The sequence below is a fragment of the Nanorana parkeri genome, unplaced genomic scaffold (assembly GCF_000935625.1).
Source record: "Nanorana parkeri isolate BGI_ZX_2015 unplaced genomic scaffold, ASM93562v1 scaffold574, whole genome shotgun sequence".
Classification (NCBI taxonomy): domain Eukaryota; kingdom Metazoa; phylum Chordata; class Amphibia; order Anura; family Dicroglossidae; genus Nanorana; species Nanorana parkeri.
The window spans coordinates 317,142-340,257 of record NW_017306842.1 but is presented as its reverse complement, the minus strand read 5'-3'; the positions used below and the strand labels follow the sequence as shown (position 1 = coordinate 340,257).

General features: G+C 37.5%; 1 protein-coding gene across 1 annotated transcript in view; it reads left to right on the top strand.

Moving 5' to 3' along the window:
* The first annotated feature begins 337 nt into the window (after positions 1-337).
* The window catches only part of SEMA3E (semaphorin 3E), a 129,358-nt gene continuing 106,579 nt past the window's right edge, over positions 338-23,116 (top strand). Inside the window, exon 1 of the mRNA XM_018562369.1 lies at positions 338-918. Coding sequence (XP_018417871.1) covers positions 816-918 — 103 coding nt within the window. The 5' untranslated portion in view covers positions 338-815. The remainder of the gene's footprint in view (positions 919-23,116) is intronic.

Here is a 23,116-nt window from a genome sequence, read left to right as displayed (position 1 = left end):
CCTTTAATACTGAATAACAGAATAAGATGGCATGCTAGTGAACATATTTAGATATTTCAGATCAAAAATCCTATTTATGATATACAAATCAAACTTTGTTTTTTAAACAACTGCGCAATAAAATGTACTGCACAATGAAATTATGACAACCATATGGCTTGATTTTCTTCCAATCAATCATCAAAAGCACAGTCTATTCAGACACATGAAAGGCACATTTCAAAAATGGTAATTGGGCAATGACACAAATAGCTACTGTGCAGTGAGTAGGAGTTGCCTGGCAATTGAGTAGTGAAGTCTATTTCCTCATCCTTCACTGCTCTCTTGCTACAGAGAGCGGCTGACAGCCCAAACCAGCATCCCTGCTAAGATCTAACAGCACCTAAAAAAAATGACATTTTGCTTCTAATTATGAAAGGTGAAAGGTGAATTAAATGTAACAGCTTAGCAAGTCCTAGCAAGGACGAGGTTTCTAACAGGGTGCAGCAGCTAGGAGGAGTGTTTTTTCTTTTTAATGGTCTTTCTTCAGCTGGATTCTCTGACTGCATGGCAATACTGAACACAGGACTGCGAGACAGCACAGCACTGGGCAAGACTTGGGAATGACATGGCAGTCTGTAAACAAATGTCTTGGCAAGAGACCACTCTTAGTTACACGTTGTAATGAAGCATGACAAATAGGAAATGTGTACTAGGAAGAGAGGGGATTCCTCAGGGAGATATTGAAGCAACTGAAAAGAGAGCTATTCTCTAAACTCCAGCAGAAAGCAGGAGTACATACCAAGGGGAACTACTAAGAACTGACTTTGAACAGCATGGCACTTTACCTGTTTAAAGCTTTACTTCTCTTTGGAATTCACATGTCTGGGTCTCTGACAATTGACACAAGACAACCAAGGCTACGCTTGTCTTATAAAGGTAAGATTTAGCATAACAAGACTGTCTTATATTACCTTTAACTAGCTTAACACATAACATTGTAATACAACTTGTGTCTATGTTATATTTATTTAATTGTAAAAAGCTCATTTTGTTTAGTTTTATTTTTTATTATTTACTATTATTTTTTATTAATATTGACATTCACATTATTATATCAGTAACATAACCAAATGATTCAATGACTGCAATTACATAACTGGGATATAGATATGCGTTCTAAAACTGATTGTAGGCTCAATTCATGAAGCTTTACACAAGGAGATGGATTTTTTTTCAGCCATGTAAATTTAATTATTTCAATACATTTCAATTAATTAATTAATTTCATAAAAGCTTTTTAAAAAAAAATATCCTTCTCCTGGTGTTTTAGCTTAGTGCATTGTCCTTTGTGTGTTGAATTCACATCTTGTCATCTTTTCATTTTCAATGTTATAATACATGAAGAGAAGCCTATATTGTGTAGATAATTGGTGATGAAAATCAAGCATGTTTCAAGGACAACTTTTTCCGGAAAGCAGGGACAATTGTCAGCTATGTTTTGTGGTCATAAAGTATAATATTGGTGTGCTATCTCGCCTAGGTACTAAAGAATGCATATTAGGTCAAATGCTTGTTGCGTGTGTGCTGTGTAATTACTAAACTGAACCTGTTAATGAAAGGAAATGCACTGTTGTAATTAGATATTCATACTCTTCTATGTGCTTAAAAGGTCAGAAGTCTGTGATGTGCAACAGACTGCTTCAAGGCTGACAGGATTACAAGAAACAAAAAACCTTTGGGATCTTTTATGTTATGTGACAGGTATAGCAAAACACCTGGCCATAAAAAAGCTAAACAAAACCCATTCTATGAAATCCAGCTGCCTGTTTCATCTTCATTCACTGTCTTCACTTGTTACTTCAGGGGTGAAATACATAATTACATGTTTCCTACTTTAACTCCTTGTAGTCATATATTCTTGTGTACTGGGGAGAATATTAGCATCAATATTGCATACAGGCTATAATTACATGCATGCATTCGCTCATATAATGAAGTGGGGCTGTCTTCTGACTCTGCATTTTTTTTTCTGCTCATAGCAGGACTTTGATAGTATTTACATGTTTTAAAATTTTATTTGTATAGTCCCTATTCCAGACACAATAATAAACCACTCAATGATGCCAGGACTAATGCACTAACCCTATACTTTAATAAGTCTAGAATTGGGTCATGATAGACCAATGTGTACATAGATTGATTCTAGAAATCTAACTATACACATTATAATCTGCTTGCACAATATCCTATAGTCTAGAAAAAACACTGTGTAGTACTATGATCTACCACATTGGGTATTCATTGAATTAATTATCCAGGTAGACCTTCATGCTACATGTTTGTAAATCTGAAATAGACGATACAGAGATTGTACATTTTAATTGATATTTCTTGGTCAGCTTTTCATCACGGACCAAAGTTTATTCAGATAAAGGTTTCTCCAAAGTTCAACAGACAAATATCACCCATGGATTATGGTATGTGTGAAGTATACTGGACCTATGTATTTTCTGAAGTGTAGGCTTGTGTGTTCTAAACTGTCATCAACTCTTATTAAGCCAGCCATAAAGATAAGGAATGGATTATTCACAATCAATTGATGTGACTCCATATAGCCCTTATGCACATTCACTACCCCATGCATTTCTAACACTCTCCATATTCATGCTTTCAAGGCAGCAATGGATTATATCTGTATGAACACCATTCACATTTTAAAAGGTGAATAGAAGACCAGACAAAACATTTCAACTCACCTAACTGCTACTCAACCCAATCAATTTCTCAAATTGTTGACATACTATTGAAATTGATCTCATTATTATGATGGGTAACTCATGGTGAGGGAGCCTGCATATTATTTTGTTTTGCATATGATATATTTTGCAAATTTATCTTTAGAAGCTCTAAAAATATATCAAGGTTTTCCTTATTTTTTTAAGCTTAGGCTTTCCAGTCACAGTGTATATCCAGATCCAGTGCTTTACAGAGCACTTTACTATTCTCCTATATGTATAATGACTACATTACAGACCTCTTACCCACCATTCTTTAACTAGCAAAGCAGAAGCGACATCTAGGATTGGAAATTATATGAGAGAAAATTATAGAGTGTGAAAGTGCCATAACCTGTAACAATCTACCAGAGAATTGTCTATTATTACTGTACTAGAAATTAATGCTAGATCCTCTATAGTTCATTGTTCTTTGTATGGGTCTTTACAGATATTACTCTTTGCCTGAAGGTAAAAAAAACACACATTTTCTTGTTTTTACAAAAAACTGCAGCCTTGAATTGATTAACCAAGCTGGGTCTATACTTTGTATGCAAAGTAGCTGTCAGACTCAGATATTAACTAAAGGAGGCATTTTGGCTGTATCAATTGCAGTGAAAGGTGTTTTGGCTGCTCCACAATGTGAATGCTGAGATTTCTTTCATGCAATTTCATATGTGTATTTAATCAAACTATGCACACATAGAAATAAAACTCAGGGGTGCAGAGACACAGTTAGCAATAAATATGGGGCAGATGTTATAAACCATAACCACAATCAAAAGCTAAAACATGCCTGGAGTTTCACAGAAGTTTTATGAACTGGCCAGATCTACCTAATTCATGTGCATTTGCCCATTGATTCTGTTAGTGGTGAGCGATTAGATCATTTGGCACCAAGGGCTACATGCATTTGAAAAAGGAACTGAGTGAATTTTAAAAAATGTCTCATCTTATATACCGGATAGTTTGAAGGAGTCTGCCACTGTCAGTCAAAAAGGTAAAAATTCTTCCAAAGGAGACATGCCCAACTTTTCCAGTATAGACCTGCAATTCGACTAACTGCATTCTATTTTGTGGCCATTCTAGGCTCTAGACATTTTTAAGCCTTTTAATTTATCCTTTGCAGGCTTTATACACATGGGTGGCTGAGCCTTACAATGTAAATACCAATGCATTTTTCTCTGCGGAAAAGCCGCAAGTGCTAGAAAAAGCATCCTATAGAAGTCAATGGCTATACCCAAGTACCAACATATACCTGCGTTCAGTTGTATACAGCCATTGACTTATATGGAAGGCTGTATGCACCCCCTGTGGCTCAGTGGTGGTGGGGGGGGGGATAAGCTGGAATTTACATTTACAGCCATCCATGTGCATGAAGCCTTTAAATTGACAGTTAACTTCATTAACCTTTTTACACTTTTCTATGTAATACCATGCTATTAGTGAATGGTTTTCTTCATATATCTCAGACTGCTAGGATGCAGAACACACAGCATTCCAAACTTTCAAAGTCAATAACTAATTAGACTAACATCAATGTTTCACTTATTTGACTGCAATAACCTCAAATCTGAGATCACTTGTGTACATTACAAATCAACTATGCTCTTTCCGATGTCTTTTAAAATAATCTTAATAATGTTTTATACACATATATGTTTCTCTTTCCACTGGCTGACTCTAAAGTCAAAACCGTTCAATTAATCTTAGGCATAAAATTATGCTTTTATAAGTCTACCGGACGCTGTGGTGTAAAGCTGGGATATTTCTGTTTTTGGTCCTGAAGAAAAGCCACCTTGTACTTCTCCAAACTCTTGAAGGAATTATTTGTGTTCACTGACAGCCTATGATGTTACTTTTTTGGATTTTAAATAATCATGCTCTTAATTAAGGAAAAACTATTACATTGGCCTACTATATTGAAGCCAGTTTTAAAAGCAGTATACAGTTCTGATGGCAGTGATGACAGGAGCACTATATTATACATGTGTCCTTGATAGAAAATAAGTTTCGACACATGCACTCATCCATGTTAGCAGTATAGGATAACAAACAATTGCATCCAGACAGCAAGGGACTTCATGTCTGTTATTCACCAGTTATTCACAAACTTTTTACTGCTATAATTCGTGTTTTAACTGCACCCTGCCTTATGTTGGCTATAACCAAAAAAAGTTGACTACTGAAAACAAAGTGGCTAATAAATTTAAACCCTAACACCAGCCAAAATGTTATTTTACTTCAAATAGAATGGTAAATAACTTGCATTTCCGTGTATATATCTGCTAAGATTTTGCCTCACTTCCTAGCCCAGTGATCCCCACACAAAAAAAAATGGTAGGGTGCAATCGTCACTGCGACAGGAAAGAAGAGACAACAATAAAAATGTTCTGAAAAGTTTTAAAACTCAATTTACTAATAATATTGTCTTATCTGTGTCTCTGATATGCAATTTCCCATCACTTCCTGTCCTGACAGAAAGTGATGGAGAAATCAAACTCAATTGTCATAAAGACAACAATATAAACCTGACAGAGGCTCTAAACTTTCTATGCTGTAAATAAAAGGTTTCAGCTGCAGTTAGTCTTTAAGTCTTGCTGTTTTAACCACTTGAGTCTTTCTTCCCTAAAGTCCCAGAGTATTTTTGTTTCCATTTTCCTAATGTCTCGGTTCTACACACTATACCTTTTAGCACTTGTAGTGTAACGTAATGTATTATACATCAATTTTGGCAAATAGGGCTTTAATGTGGTATCAAAATTGGATGCCTACATTTTTATTTATTTGGTTTTTATTGGATAATAAATAGTAAAAGAAAGGTGAAAAAAATGCTTTTGCCTGTAATTTTTCCCAACACACTGTTTATGTAGTTTGCGCACTCACATTCATTTACCCCAAAATATAATCAATAAAGTCTGCTGAATAAAATGATATCACATTAATGTGACTTTAGTGTGACTCTACTAACTTCTTTAGTAGAGCTTTATTCCACACTACATTGAAAACAAAGGCTTGTTAGTGCAACATTAGGATATGATTATGCTCAGTAAGCACAAAACTCATACAGATCATTTGACATTGTTTATGCAATCTGGTTTAATTTTGGGAAGATATATTAGTATTATTATTATTGTGATATATAGATATATATAGATTATATATCTATATATATATATATATATATATACAGTTTCTCACAGAAGTGAGTACACCCCTCACATTTTTATAAATATTTTATTATATCACTTCATGTGACGACACAGAAGAAATTACATTTTGCTACAATGTAAAGTAGTGAGTGTACAGCTTGTATATCAGTGTACATTTGCTGTACCCTAAAAATAACTCAAAACACAGCCATTAATGTCTAAACCAGTGGCAACAAAAGTGAGTACACCCCTAAGTAAAAATGTCCAAATTGGGCCCAAAGTGTCAATATTTTGTGTGGCCACCATTATTTTCCAGCACTGCCTTAACCCTCTTGGGCATGGAGTTCAGCAGAGCTTCACAGGTTGCCACTGGAGTCCTCTTCCACATCACGGAGCTGGTGGATGTTAGAGACCGTGCGCTCCTCCACCTTCCGTTTGACGATGCTCCACAGATGTCCAATAGGGTTTAGGTCTGGAGACATGTTTGGCCAGTCCATCGCCTTTACCCTCAGCTTCTTTAGCAAGGCAGTAGTCATCTTGGAGGAGTGTTTGGGGTCATTATCATGTTAGAATACTGCCCCTTGGCCCAGTCTCTGAAGGGAGGTGATCATGCTCTGCTTCAGTATGTCACAGTAAATGTTGGCATTCATGGTTCCCTCAATGAACTGTAGCTCCCCAGTGCCGGCAGCACTCATGCAGCCCCAGACCCTGACACTCCCAGCACCCTGCTTGACTGTAGGCAAGACACACTTGTCTTTGTACTCTTCACCTGGTTGCTGCCACACACGCTTGACACGATCTGAACCAAATAAGTTTATCTTGGTCTCATCAGACCACAGGACATGGTTCCAGTAATCCATGTCCTTAGTCTGCTTGTCTTCAGCAAACTGTTTGCAGGCTTCATACGGCTGATGCCGGCATCTGACTTTTAGTTTCGTTTTCGGGCCGCGTACAGCACAGGACGCCGCAGGCTCGCAGGGACAAGGTGAGTGTCACTTTTCTCTGCATTCCTGAGTCTGGCTCGGGGTTACCGCTCCTGGTATTGAAAATGAACCCTGAGTCAGACTCGGGAATACCGCCAGGAAGGTTAATGGCTGTGTGTTGAGTTATTTTGAGGGGGCAGCAAATGTGCACTGATATACAAGCTGTACACTCACTACTTTACATTGTAGCAAAGTGTAATTTCTTCTTTGTCATCACATGAAATTATATAATAAAATATTTACAACAATGTGAGGAGTGTACTCACTTCTGTGAGATACTGTATATATGATAGTTATTCATTTATTTTTCTATTTTTTAAAACTTTTTTTGTTTATGATATAGCTGTGCAGCAACAGATCACTTCTAATAATCAGCCGGCAATTGATCACTATTAGGAAAGAGGTTTGTGTTCTTGACTATGCACCGTTAGCCCCAAACTGTTAGTTCTACCTATTTTTACACAGATTCGTTTATTAACACTTTAGTGTGCAGTTGGTTCACTTAGACCGAGCGCAAATATTTGCTTTACATTTGTTCACCAATACACATTGTTGCGGCTGGTCCAATCAGGTAGTTAGGCACGCATTCCCAGCGCAGTGATTTCTGTGATATACTGTTAGTTCTACCTGTTCATGTTGTTCATGGTTAATCAAACAGGGCAACTCAATGGCCAGATGTTGTCTGTTTGCCTGGGTGAACCCCATTCATTCTGTGCATTTAGGGATACATCCAAATGTTTTTTAAACAGTTAACTGAGCTAGCTAGAACTAGGGGAAGTCTATTCCACATTTTCACAGCTCTAACTGTGAAGAATCATTTCTGTTTGTCCTCCAGACACAAAGAGTGCCCCCTTGTCCTTTGCAGTGACCTTAAAGTGAATAATTTGGCACCAAGCTAACTATATGGATCATTTATGTATTTATACATGGTGATCATGTCTGCCCTTAGTCGCCTCTTCTCTAGAGATAACAAATTCAGGTCAGGTAATCCTTCCTCATAGCTAAGTTCCCCCATGCATCTTATAAGTTTAGTTGCCCTTCGCTGCACTTTCTCCAGGTTCACAACATCCTTTTTGTGAACTGGTGCCCAAAACTGAACTGCATATTCCAGATGAAGTCTTACTAATGCTTTGTACAGGTTCCGGATGATGTCTCTCTCTCTGGAGTCTATACCCCTTTTAATACAAGAAAGTATTTTGCTTGCTTTAGAAACTGCAGCTTGACATTGCATGCTATTATTGAGTCTATGATCTACCAGAACACCCAGATCTTTCTCCATCATTGACTCCCCCAAACATACTTCCCCTAGAGTGTATGAAGCATGCATGTTTTTAGTTCCCAAGTGCATAACTTTACAATTTATCAACATTAAACCTCATTTGCCAAATAGATGCCCAATCACACAGTGCATTCAGTTCTGCTTGTAGGTTGGAAACATCCTGTAAGGACTGTATTGTACTACATAACTCTGTGTCATCTGCAAACACAGAAATAGTACTTTTGATCCCCAACTCTATGTAATTTATAAAAAGATTAAAACAGTAAGGGGCCCAATACTGAACCTTGGGGGACACCACTAACAACCTCAGACCATTCAGAGTACGAATCATTGATCACCACTCTCTGAATACTGTCTTTAAGCCAGTTTTCTATCCAAATAATGAAATTTATGGCCAGAGCCTGAGTATGCGGTACCACACCCCTGATAATAGTAATAGTAATGAGAAAAGAAAGATGGGGCTTTTGAGGTACCAAATGACAACTCAAAGGCAATAATAGGTAATAGGTAATAGGTACACTGAATTCAATTCACATAAAATTAATTAAAGAGAACCAATTTGATCAGATATCTCCTGAAAGACTCAGTCCACTAATTGAGTAACAGTATCACAAATGCAAGATGAAATAAATATAAGTATATAGATACAGAAACATGATTCAAATGGTAGACATGATTGATTTACAAGTTGTTCAAAATGGAGGAGTCATATGGTTTCAGACTCAGTCTACTAATTGAGTAACCAGATCACAAATACATGACAAAATAAATATATAGATACAGAAACATGATTCAAACGGTAGACATGATTGGTTTACAAGTTGTTCAAAGTGGAAGAGTCATATGATTTTAACGTTTCACGCCAAAAAGCGCTTCCTCAGGAAATGGAAGATATCTGCATGATTAAAGAAATCAATAAACATAATGTACAGAATCATAATTAATTAAATAGGTAGCTGGGTAGGAACACCACCTACCGATTGAGTAGATGGGTACGTGTGCACTCAGGAGGACCGATCCGAGCAGAACCCCTGAAACTCTGGGGGAGACTGGAGCGAGGACCAAAAACCCATAGTAGCAGGCAGTGGGAGGTGGAAGTCACACAATCAAAGCGAAAAAAGGGGAGCCTTAAATCAAAGGAAAAGAGCACTTTCAGTACACCAGAGTGGAACCTCAACCAAATTATCTGACTATTACACAGAGGCTGAATACCAAGAGAGAGTCAATAGAAAAGACAACAAGCCAATTAATCAACAAGGTACCATCACAAATAGTGTTTAAACAAATGTCAGTACAATAGCTGCTTCGGAATAGAGGGCATTTTATGACAAGCTCGCTGAATATCCAATTAATTCAGCCCCAAAATATTTGCCCATAATTTATCACTATAAACGTGATCTACTGCTGCAAGGAGAAGCTCTACAGAACTGTAATAGCTCTGTCCAAGCCTCTGTAAAGACAGGAACCCTGATGCAGAAGCATTGTGTTTACATGCTCTTTGATGGCACACTTCAATCAAGCGATCCCTTAAAGGATGGGAAAACTCAGGAGCTGCTGTTTTAGCTATAGGGTTTAGTGCTGTCCCGTGGCTGTCATTGACAGCCTGGGGTTCCAGTAGTGCATGCTGCTGGGTACTGAGATAACCCTGAACTCAAGTGATTAAAAAGATCATAAAACATCAAATAGGGTCCAAGCACAGGCGTTGCAGTTTTGCTATAAAGCCAGATCAAAGACAGGTGTAGTATAGCATGAAAAGCAAATGTCTCTGCTTGGAGCTGCAGCTTTTGTAAACATGAGACCACACTGTTACTGCAGCTTAAAAAACAGGACAGGAAACTAAAGGTACAGGCACCTTTCTTCCATTTTTTTGGCAAAGACAAGAAAGCCCATGCTATACATATAAGTTTGCATACTCTGCTGCTGAATCCCTTCCTCTGTAGCTGCAGTGTTTGGGAGGGTGAGCATATGAGGCACAATGGAAGAAGAATTTACTCAATTAGGTAGGCTAAAAGAAGTTTGTGGTTTGCTTTATGAAGCTTGTGAATTACATAATAACTGGGTAGGGTACTTGTTTAGAATGTCATACAGGAGCCTTTAGTTTTATTTTAATATTTACTGGTACGTGTATCATGTTTCAGAATTTTCTCAAAACTGAATGTATTTGAGATATAGTAGATTTTAAAGGACACAATTGAGAGGTGACACAGATCAGCTTTTGCTGCAGCCTCTCACCTTGTGACTTGTTACAAAAATGTTGTGCTCCACCCCCTCCATTGTTCTCCCCCAGGCTGGGCACTATTGTTCTCTTACCAGGTACCATGGTTCTTCCTCACTCCCACTGAGCACTACTTTTCACCTTGAACTGGGTACTGTTGTTCTCCACCACTCCCACTGAGCACTATAGATCTCACCCAATGGACACTATTGTTCCTCCCCACCCCAAATGGGCACTATTTTTCACAGACTCCAACTGAGCACCATTGTTCCCCATGGTAAGCTCTGTTGTTTCCCCCACCTGTTAGCATCAATGTTACCCTCTTACCTCCCTGTGAGCACCAATGCTCCCCACAACTCCCTGCTAAAAAAATGCACCGTTTTTCACCCACTGACCACTGATATCACGGTATTCGTCCTCGCACAGACACTAATACAAGGCATTTCCCCCCTTCCCGACAACTGACCCTGGGCATTTGTGCTCCCAACGAACACCAAAGATAGGATTTTTAACACAATTTAGGTATGCCAATTTTTGCTCCGCATACCACCAGTCTTCTCTGTCCCAAGGTGTCCATCATTGACAAACTCAAAAGTTAGGAGATATGGAATGGTCCACTTTAATATGAAATCCTTACTCTTCAGGCTAACCACAACCTAAACCTTAACTTTCTTCTTATTTCTAAATAACCCACCAAAACTGCTTATTTATCATCACCAAATACTAAAAGTCCCACTCTAAAATTTATTGGAGCAATGATCTCTGTCCCAAGTGTTCTTCTTCTGATGAAGATGGTTTCTTATAAGCCTTTTCTTCCTAGACCTTAATAACAAGTTTACTCTGAATTACATATGCAATATAAAATACAATACAACATTTGTAGTTATGCCAAAGTATGGTTATTGCAACATCCACATTTCTACATAATAAAATGTATGCACGGCAACTAGTATTTTAGGCTGAGAAGTATAAATAAATAAAAATAAATACCTGTTGAATTTATCTCATAATGTTTTAGTTCCTAGGTTTTTTGACACCTTTATATACCACAAAAAACATCAAGGTTTTAAAAGGCAATGCTGTACTTCAGTAACTGTACTTACATGTCACAGGACGCATGACACATCCTGGTACATATGCTTCTTGTAGTTAACCTTCTCTTACTTATTTTGTATGGGTAGTGTGCTTCCGCTTTAGTAATTAGTAGAGTTTTTGTCACCTTCTGCTCATGTGAAAACAGAAGATAATAGCAGCGACATCTGCTATGGTAAAAATAGGTGCCATAGTTAGTGCTAATCAAAACATACTGGCATTATTTTGCTAATATGCATCTGTTGAGTTATCTAAGCTTCTCTTTTACTGTCTTGTTCAAATTCCTTTTGCATATCCTTAATTTTCTATAATGTTTTCCTCTGTTTTACAATTTATGGCTTTTTATTTGAAGTTCGGAAATGATACTGAGGGTTCAGCTATCAAGCACACATACATCAGATATTTGAACTCAGCATTGATCAAATTGTTGCCAGTTGGATAAAATCAATGCAGATAATGATAGTTAAATACTTATTTAAAATTCATATTTGCTAATAATTGAGGATGGGATGTATAGCTCCGAATCTCTGTAAACTTAAAGCATATGTAAAACATAACATCCGTCTGGAGACGGCAACCCGCAGATGTAGCAGTGCTGTCCGTCCGTTTTTTTACTACGGGCGGACGGCAAGAGGTTAAAGGAGAACTATGAGGTGAGTGAAAATCACTCATCCTCATAGTTCGGTTCAATAGATCGGGAAGTGAGCTCCCTCCCTCCCCCCCTCCCCGTTCCGATCCTCCAGCGCTGACTGGAGGAACAGACGGGGAGGGGGTGGGTACAGCTGGCTCTGCCTCTAGATATTCAGAGGCAGAGCCAGCTAGATGAATTCATATGGATTCATGAATTTTCCTATGCTGAGCCTTTTTGGGGTACATTAAAAAGCAGGACAAATGCCCACTAAGCTCACGTACATGTCCTGCCTATTTTTGATACAGGTCTAGAAAGAAGCCTAGATGAAACTAGTGGAGAGGAATACATACTTTTCTAGGGTGGTGTATTAAAATTATTTTCATTGTATTAGCAGCACCATCATGAGCAAGGTAGTGAGGTTGGTAGTGAGGTTGGTGATGAAAAAAACAGATCTTTTTTGTTGAAAAATATCTTTAACAGGACAGTACCAACAGAAATTGGAATTCAACTGTTGAGATCTGTTTTATTACCCACTGCTTTGGAAATAATCATTAGAGGATCTTAGAGGACAGCCTTGAAGATCATGTAGAGAAATCCTAGATTTGTAAATGGGAAAAAAGTTCTATAAAATAATTATACAAATGTTTCAACAGATGGCAGCAATAGTAAAAATATTTGAGGCTCTGATAAAGGGCCACTCATTTGTAAAAAAAAATTATGTTTATGATGGGGATAGAATGTCACAGCACCACAGAAAAATGGAATCCATCCTTGGACAATGGGAAGAGTGATGATGAAAGAATGAAATTATTAATTTTCAAAAATGTTTTTTTTTCCTGTACAAAAGTTTCAGCACAGCAAAACTAAAAGAAAACATCTAATGCTAGTCTCCTCATTGTGCATAGAATATGTAGGTTTGCAGACCCATTAGTCAATTCCTCTATATGATTTTCTATAGACTACAACAACCCAAAAAATAAGACATCCTTAATACAAACTAAAGCATGAACTTCGACCTTTGAGAATAAAATTAAACCGAAAAATATTTTTTTTTTGGTATTACAGAAACATACATAGCACAATTATCATCCCACAGACAATACCATTGTGTGTTATCTCTATCTGTATTCTGAGTAGACAGTGGTCCATCTGGAATATAATCTGCCCGAGCCTCATCCATCAATATGGCACACATCCTTGTTAGCATATGCTCACTTCTGTTCCACTTCTCTGTGTTTAGTTAGCAATGTTTGCTCCCTCTTCTTCACATTAAACACATGAAAGAAATGGAAGTACAGAATGTAAATTAAGGAGATTAGCTATATGGGGCAGGACTGCTTCTGGGGTTACCTTTTTGTCCGTTTGTCTACTAGGCCTTTTCTTCCACAGGATAGACTAGACATGTGCATTTGGATTCAGGCAAACCTGGAAATCAACTAAATTCAGTTGATTCAGCGGTTCATCCGCATCTGAAATAACAAATAACAAATATAGGTGAACTACATTTAGGCATATATAAAAACAAAACTTCACATTGACACTGCAGAAAGATATGGGCGCTAGCGTGTTCTGTGAATGTGTGCTGCCATCTTGGAGGCGATGCACATGATGTCACATGATGTCACACGAGCAAGGCATTGGGTGATGTCATGTGCATGTTTTGGTGTCACCATCTTGGTGTAACCAAGATCAGTGGCAACTCTAGGAACACTATACAGGGGGGAACATAAGATACCACAGTCAAATCTGGGGGTGTACTAATAATTTTAATTGCATGTCGCAACCGCAGGGCGCCAAGAGCTGATTTAATTGTGGATGGCATCTGCGCCCTGCGGTTTCCGACATGTAGTCCAACGCCGCCCACAATCCTAAATACCACAACCATTAATTTTTTTAAAACTTTTTTTATTTTAATTTTATTTTTTTATTAAACTTATTTTTTTTTACATTTTTACCTTTTATTTAACTTTATTTTTTATTTGTTTCACTTTTTTATATTTTTATTTATTTCACTTTATTTTTTTACATATTTTTTACTTCTTATTAATTTAACTTTATTTTTGTAACTTTTTTTAATCTTAGTTTATTTTTATTTTTTTACTTTATTGCTGGGAGCAATAGCCAGCCTGCTATTGGATATATCAAATTGCAATAGCCAATAACAGGCTGGCTACTGCACCCACCCACTGCCTGCTGTCAATCAGCAGAGGAGGGAACTGAAGTTTTCTATCAGGTCCGCCTCTGTTGATTGACAGCTGACAGTGGGCGGGTGCAATAGCCAGCCTGTTATTGACTACTGCATTTAAAATAGCCAATACCTGACTATTGTGGTCACCTGCTGGAATGAAGACGATCGCAGACGCCGCAGAGAGGTGAGTAGACTGCAGGGGGGGAAGCTCACAAACTGTCGGAGTGCTCTCCTTACAGGCTGTAATTGACAATCTGTCCCCACTGACACAGATCGCTACAGCCTGTAGGGAGAAACCGCTGACAGTCAGTGAGAACCCCTGTCCCAGCAGATAACTGTGTGATAACCGTCCCGGGCACAGTTATCTGCTGCGACAGGGATTCCACTTCTCTTGCCTTGCGCTAGCGCCGGGACTGCTGCCACTGTTAGCGGGGGGCACACGGGGGGCAAGTGATAACCTAGGGTTGCAATTGCCACCCCTTGCCCACCTGTAGCGACGCCACTGACCAAGATATACACCTAAATGGCAGTGCCCAAACATGCACATGACAAACATGCATATGACATCACCTGATGCTGTGCACATGCAGCATCATGTGATGTCATGTGCTCCACCTCCAAGAAGGTGAGCAGGGGGGTGATTTGCCCTGCTGTGCCAGTGTGTTTGTGGATACACCTAGAGCTTACTAGCACACACAAGGGTGGCTTCATAGGGCCCTGCAGGGAAAAGGAGCCACTCTAAAAGAGCATATCAGAGCAGTGCTCTGGGGGACAGATCTGCAGGAATTTGCAGGAAGCTAAAACAATTAAATATCAAGGAGCAGCATCCATTGTAGGTGATTTAATCTGCATTTGAATGTGCGTGAAAGCCTTTTGACTAATGTCAATTTAAGTTATCTATATTCATGAAAAAGTAGTGCGGAGGCAGGAAGGGAAATGCTTTTTTGTTAGCTTTTGTCTTTGACCAAGTAAGGTAAGATCCTAGCAAAGCAAAGTTCCAATCCAACTTTGGGGAATCCTGCAGCCATCATATGCATATGCATTTTAAATGGATATTGTTGTTTCAGACGTTCCATTTGAAGGTAAATAATACAATGAGCACTTTATATGTTCTCAAAGTTTGTTACATTCCAGCAGATTCAAGACTTTTACAGACAAAAAATAGGTGCTATCATCATGCTAAGAATGTTTTTTGGAAGATGAAGTAAAACACCATTTTCTTAGACCCCTTAGGTCATCGGATGCTTTCTCATCAGCCAAATTTTTTCGAGATAAGCTCATGTGTATCTAAAAGCACCATACCAGCCTTTTTGCAATCTCAAAAACAACATATCAAGAAGGGAAGGAATGAGAATTTATCTTTTTTAAATCCTAAAAAAAGTAAACAAAAATATGTTCAATCAAACAGACATTGCAATAGCAGCCTCCGTATTCATAGGTATTCCTTTTACTTTTCAGTTACAGCAGCTGCGTAAGGTGTCTAAATATGACTATGCAGTTCCATATGTCCCAGACTAAGATGCTGTGGATGATTAAAGTTCCAAACTTAAATCTTCAAAGGGCCTCAGGTGGTCACACACAAGTATATCGATTGACCACTCTTTCTTGCTCATACAATTCCATCTAATGGGAGCAACTCACTCATAGTTCAGTTTGTGAATACCAAGGCTAGTCTGTGTTTGCAAGGATATGAGAAAAGTTCTTTACGCCATTTAGTATCTAGTTGTATCCTCTTCAGGCTATTTTTTTTTCTGAGATAACTAGGGAGATGGATTCTTGAAGATTTCCACAGCCCAAGTCCTACATAATCATTGTTATTTGGTTTATTCTTTTAGTGGCAATTTAATGTTTTTTTTTGTAGATTTAGGAAATTAAATAAATAATGAATGTGAGAATGATCTCCTTTACCTGCTCTATTTGTGTGTGTGTGTGTGTGTGTGTGTGTGTGTGGCCCTATAGGATGGTTACAAAATATAAAAATTGTGAAAGTGTGGATATTAAGTCAATTAATGCATAAAACCATGGAAACTCATACATAATTTCTTCCTACAGGTTATTTCAGATATGCATAAGTATTTATGCTATATTATATTGTGTTTATAATCAATCTTCTAACTGCTGCTATTAATTACCAAAGGTGTGGTGCTCATAATGTGAGCATTGCCTCAAGTGTGAATGTCAGGAACTTCACCTCTGCATATCGTACATCTGGCACTGATCTCTGGATCAAAGAAGTTGATACTACCCACAGAGCTGAACATTTAAATGATACAGTGATAATATAATCAAAATCTACTGATAATCACTTTGATGTCAACTAGTGTAGTGCTGGGTAGTGTTGTAGGAGCTTAGCTCCTTCCTGGGTTACTTCTCCAAAAAATTGAGTTTATGCTTAGATTTAAACAAATTATTATAATAAGCTAAGCTATCATCAAAATATAATATTTCTTTGAAAATTATTTGACCAAATAAATGTAAGTCTCAAAGAGCAACAGTTAGTGATGGACAATGTAAAGAGATTATTTTTTTCTTAACATTTATGCATTATACTGTCAATTAGGAATTGCTAAAGTGGCCTATAGATGGTTGATTTGAAATAAGCTACTTTGCTGGTCAAACAATTGTGATTAAGACTGGTATAAAAAAGCATGCCAATGTTTAGTACTGTGCCATATGCTAGTGCCTTAATTATTTTTCAGTCTGCCAGAAGGATAGTAAACTTATGGTGTGCAAGACACAGAGTTATCTTGTTAAAGAGGCATAGATACCGCATAACAAAAGTAATGTCATGTTACATGTTACTAGCAGACAGTTTCCCGTTATTCCACTCCTCATCCTTTTCATGGTAAAACAGCCGCTGAATCAACTCAGAAACCTGTAAAGTAAAAAATTTAAAAAAGTATTAAGTGCCATTAAAAGTGTCTACTACTATGCTCTTATTAATTATTCCTGGCTATTAATAAGCATCAGGACAAAATGCATCTAGAACAATTCTTGCATTATAATAATGATATCTATCTACATTTCAGAATACTTTTGTCTAAAAAGCAGAGCTTTATATAATCCATAACATTATATGTCAATTTGCTTTAACAGTGATATTTACATAAAAATATGCTAAGGAAACTAAACTTTCACAAAATTAGCCCCCCTGGCATAAAACATAATATTTAGCAATTTATATTTTTCAGACAAGCAAAGTATATGTACAGTTTTAACCCACTACCCCTCCAAACACACATTAACTCAACATACATTAACTGTTCTAGCATTATAGCAAAAGCAAATAAATTCACATTATCTATTATTTTGTATAAAGAAAAAAAAACATCTACTGTAACCCTAATTTCTTGAATTCGCTTTTTTAGAAGAATTGAAGACTTTCTGGTATGGTCTTTTGTTTTCCGTTCATTACTTTTCAAATTTTTAGACTTACTAATAATATTTATAGAGGGTAAACTCATATGCAAATATGTAAGGGTCTATATTGTCTACATTGCTCTAACAGTAATTGATGGAAATGCAAAAAGTAACTTATGTCAAATTACAGATACTTTTAAGGTTTTAATAAAGCATATCTCAACTCCAATTCCCTCATTCCATCTGGTTACTACTGCAGCTCGATTGCTCAGCCATCTTTTTTCTACTCTTTCATCTGACTTTTACTAATTCTCAAATTGCATTGCAGATACTGTAGCTCTAAACGGTTCAAGCCATTTCACAATGATGTTATTATACTTAAAAGACAAAAACACTGTCTACTTCAGTTATATGTACATGACACCCAGATAGATGAAAAGAATAAAAAATCAGCTGTCTTGAGTTGCTTGTGGCACCATAGCCAATGACCAAAAAACGGTAAAACAATATATTCATGGTGTGGATGTTGTTGATTGTGACAATGAACCCTTTATTGGCTACTGTTGACATAAGTCAAATTCCAGCTCAGCTGAGGTTGTCATGGATTTTGTGGGATGGCCATGGGAACCTGTAAAGTTCACAGTTTACCAAGAGTATATACTGTATAGAATATATATTTGCTTATGTCCAGGGCTATACAATGCTGTCTGCTTAAACTATTCTATTATAATCTATATACTATTGGTAAGCCAGACTTCAATTTAGGAGGCTTTAACATGTAAAAAAAGACTTAGTAGTATACAATTCGATGCTGGGACTACAATACACAGCAAACTTGGTATGAACCCTAAAATGCTCTTCTTAAACTTGAGATATAAATGAGCTTTTCTGTATATCCCTAGTGTGAACCACATGTTTGTACTAAAAGCACCCTATTTCTAGCCATCCAAGGACCAGGATAAATTAATTTTGTTTTTCGTCCATTCTCAGAGAGAAATTAACTAATCTGCATAATTGTAAATCAAATCTGAATCAAATTTACAGAACATGGATTGAGATTCATTTACACTTCTAAAGATATGCTCATCTTTACTGATAAGTAACCTCAGAGTCAGGAATAAGTGAATCAACTGACTGTTGGCATAAGGCATATGCTATAATTATGAAAACCTATGTACCAGGAAAGTATCAGATTCTGCTAATTTGCTCAACCTGCAAAAAATCATGACAAATCAGGGTTATTCAGGATTTTGGCAAGGGACTCTTTCTGATTATATTATTATAACACCCAGTTCTCACTTGAGTGTCACTGACAAATGTTCATTAAACTGATTCAGCATGGAACAGAGTGCGGCCGGATTCTTCCTTTACTATATGCCTGTTTGGAAGGAGCGAGGACACACTTCTGCCAGTGAGCACCCGGCAGTTTCCCCCTGCTAAAGCCATGGAGGAGCGTGCTTTATTTCCTATGCCTCGGTGCCTCTGTATCTGTACCTACTTTGGATTTGTATTGATCTTGATACACAGGTATTTACAAATAGAGTGCAGGGCTACCCCAGGAATATATATATATATATATTCCTGGGGTATATATTGTATTCAGATATATTTTCTTTTTTCATCAAAACAATCATATGCTAAATTTCAGCATTACTCAACAAACATACTCACAAACTGGAAATAAACAAAAGGCATTGAAAATTCATGAACAATTACCATGGTGTTCTACGAAAGGTGCAGAGATAATAATTGTAGCACATTTTTAAATTGCCCCTTAAGAAAAAATAAATAGTGTCATGCTCCTGGAAAAAGTGTATTCCCTATGATATTGTATAGCAGTGATATGATAGTGAGGAATACTAGTCACAAAGGATGCAGATGAAGGACACTTCAATTCACTGATCTCTGATAACATTGTGTTTATAAGTAGAAAAAAACAACCTAATTTTTATATATTAAATGTATTATACAATTGGAATTGGAATAAAGTCTATAATATTCAGAACCACACTGAAACATATATTATAAATTAATATTCCCTTTCTGGTGAAGATGGTAATTACATTGGAATTGCTACAAGGGTGTAACCATAATAATTTGGATTGGCACAACTGACCCCAGTACAGTCACATATTGCATTTTGGCCAACGAGACTGCCATTGCTGATTTCAATTTTCCTTTGGCTCATAATGAGTTCACAATGTAAATAGCAGTGCAAATGCCATACAAACTCATATATCCCTGATCCAAGTTCCATCTGACTTTCTACTGACTTATTCATCCTTCTGTATTAATGCAGGTCTCAAATAAAAACAGTCACTCTTTTTTTGTTAATAGAACCAAACACAACTAGGCTTATAGAAGAATCTGAACATTTAGGGGTCTATTCACAAAGCAGCCAAGGGCAGCCGAGTGAATGACCGATCAGAAGTGAAGTGAGCCGAACACTGTTCGGCTATTCACTTCAGGCTGGTACGGCTGATTTCAGCCGCACATCGGCTGAAATCAGCCTTACATCGGCTTGCTTCGTGTGGCTTCGGATCAGCCGAACATGCTCAGCATGTTCAGCTGACCCGAAGTGCAGAAGGAGTTCGACTCAGCCGATCCAACATCTGGATCGGCTGAGCCGAACCTCCGGCAGGCTTCACACTGCTGTTCGGGCTATTCTGAAAGATCCCGAACAGCAGTGAGAGAATAGCCGAATGCCGACGAGCGGCATTTGGCTCAGCTGTTCTGCTCGGTCCCTCAGAGGCACCGAGCAGCACAGAAAAACAGTGAAAAAAGTAGAAAAAAGTTAATAGAAAACGATTGTGCAGAGCTAGCAGTGACATTTACTGCTATTGACATTTGGAGCTTATGTACAAATCTGCCTCTGATCTTCGCCCAGTTTTTGTGTCTCACGCTTTCTAGCAGGAGCTGATTGTCAAGTTTTATAGCATTTTGCTTCTAAAATTTCAAATAATAACTTTGAATTGGGAAACCTATACTGATTTGCACTTCTTGTCCTGCAGCACATGTGCACACACCAGTAACACCATTTAGGAAGCAGCAGGACAAGATGAAAGAGACACATGATGAGTGCTATGACATTTACAGAAACCAAACTATATGGTGCAGCAGGCAGAGGTGGAAAAAGAGAGTCAAATAATGCAAAATGGAAAAGGAAGGAAAATGACTATCTCTAAACTCTGTGTGGATTGGCAGTGGATTGAATGCTAAGATCCGTGGTTTTGGAAATTTTATTTCATGTGCTTTACACTGTCATTATGTGCTGCAAGTCTTTGATTACTTTTTATATTTCCTCTTAGATGGAACTGTATATTGTCATTAGTGGTATGGGTGTTGTTTGTTTTTCCTTTCTATATTACAGCAGGTGTCCTTGTCCACTCAGTTGTAGAAAAGTATTTTTCATATAGACACATTTTTCTAAGTACAAGTATGCCATAAGACGTACATTTTAGTATACAACGAGTTCAAATTTCAATGTTTTGGATATCTATTGTATGCCAAAGCGCACTGACTGTAAGTTCACATAATTTTATTCTCTATAATTTTAACGCATACAATACACTATATGGCTGTAATGACCATTTAAAAAAAACAGAACAATGTTATGAAACCATATGCATTGTTTCACCGGACATAAATGCCCATTGTTTACAACAAATGCATTTTAAATTTTCTGTTGAAATAAGACCTTGAGTAACAAAATGAGATTGGAGCACTGGAACTGAAATTCTTGGGTTAGAGACCTGAGATACATAAAACAAGGGTTTCACAAATATCAGGCAAATGCAATGAAATCTCACACAACTGTTTTTCCTGTTTGAAAATAGGATTTGGTAATATTTTTTTTTAAGTCTCACACTACTTTTGATAACTTTCAGTTTGACCATTCAGGGCTAAATTATAGTCAACCTCCTGACCCACTTGTACTCAGCTTCCCCGTGTTCTTGTCCACCAAGGAGTCAAACCCAGTATACAGTCTGTGTCAGATGACATCAGCGCTTACACAGGGTTGATTTTTATTATTATTATTATAATTATTATACAGGACCTATATAGCACTAACAGTTTGTGCAGCGATTTCTGTTGGTGCTATAGAAAAACATATGTCATCTTTGACATACAGTATGTGTATACTGTATATGTCATCCTTGACAGAGATTGTCCACTCAGACTCAAGCATTGCATCATGCATGGAGGGCACATACACCCCATATCTAGAAGCACTTGACATTTGCATTGGCTTCAGAGGAATAAGTGTGTGCACAGGGACTGCAAGAAAGTTGAGAATAGGGGGATTGGGGGCAGGACTAGTATGAAACTTTATTATTTTACCCATTTAGGGCAAAGAACAGAGTCTCTTAAAACTGATATTAGCAGAGGCCCAAAAGTTAGTGACATCTGCTATTTACAGCAACATTCACTAGCCACAGCAGGTAAGCATAACAATGAAACTGACTGTGGACCTGCACATTTCAAGGTTTCTGAGTGTTAGTTTGGACTGTTTTAGTACTTTGCACTACTATACAGTATTTCTGCCATACTATAATACAGAGGTGAGAAGTACTTGCTTGTATAATGCTTTGTTACATTGAAAAAATGTATACAATTCAAAGATCTTTTGCAGTGTTTGGGCTTTGTAAGTCTTAATAGCCAAACTATACTGAGCAAGCTGTGAGTGTGCATTTCTTTTTTTACACACTATAGGAAAAGACCCTTATTGTAAACATCATCCAAGTGAGGGTGAAAATCTGCACCATTCTTTTTCAGTTCTGCCTATCTATGGTCAATCTGAATTTTTAATAATCATGCCACATGGGGGCACATTTTGCATGCTAACTTTTCCTGTAGGGATATGCTATGCACTAAACTGACAATGCTTTGAAGCTAACCACATACATGAAGCATACATTGATATATCTATATAATGTAATACAACCATCCCAGGACCTTAACATTTCTTTTAGGCTCTAGGAGGAATTAATTTCAGGTTGATTTATAAGCATTTACTTGTATATTGGTGGCTCAGAATGTTTGCAAGAGATTACAGAGACTGGCCAGGGTGGCTGACCTAAAGACCCAAGTTATACCCAATGTATGCACCAGAAATCCAAAGACTGGATGGAACAGTGATGCTGACAGACAGATGAAGAGTAATATATTGGTATGATCAAATATACACAGTCCAGTGCAGTGAGGAGTGCTCAGAATGTAATTGAAACAAAACAGCAGTTACACCAGCGTATGGCACAATATAGAGAAACCAAACCCTCTGGTCAGGATTCAGCAGTGTAACTACATCTAGAGGAAAAAGGTCACTCTCTTGAAGACAGTCAAGCACGCATCCTAGACATCCTAGTGAGGAGAACTGGTTTAAAAGAGGAGTCAAAGAGGCAATTATGTAAAAATGGAGAAGCCAAGCTTGAATAGAGGGGGGGGGGGGGGGGGGGGGGG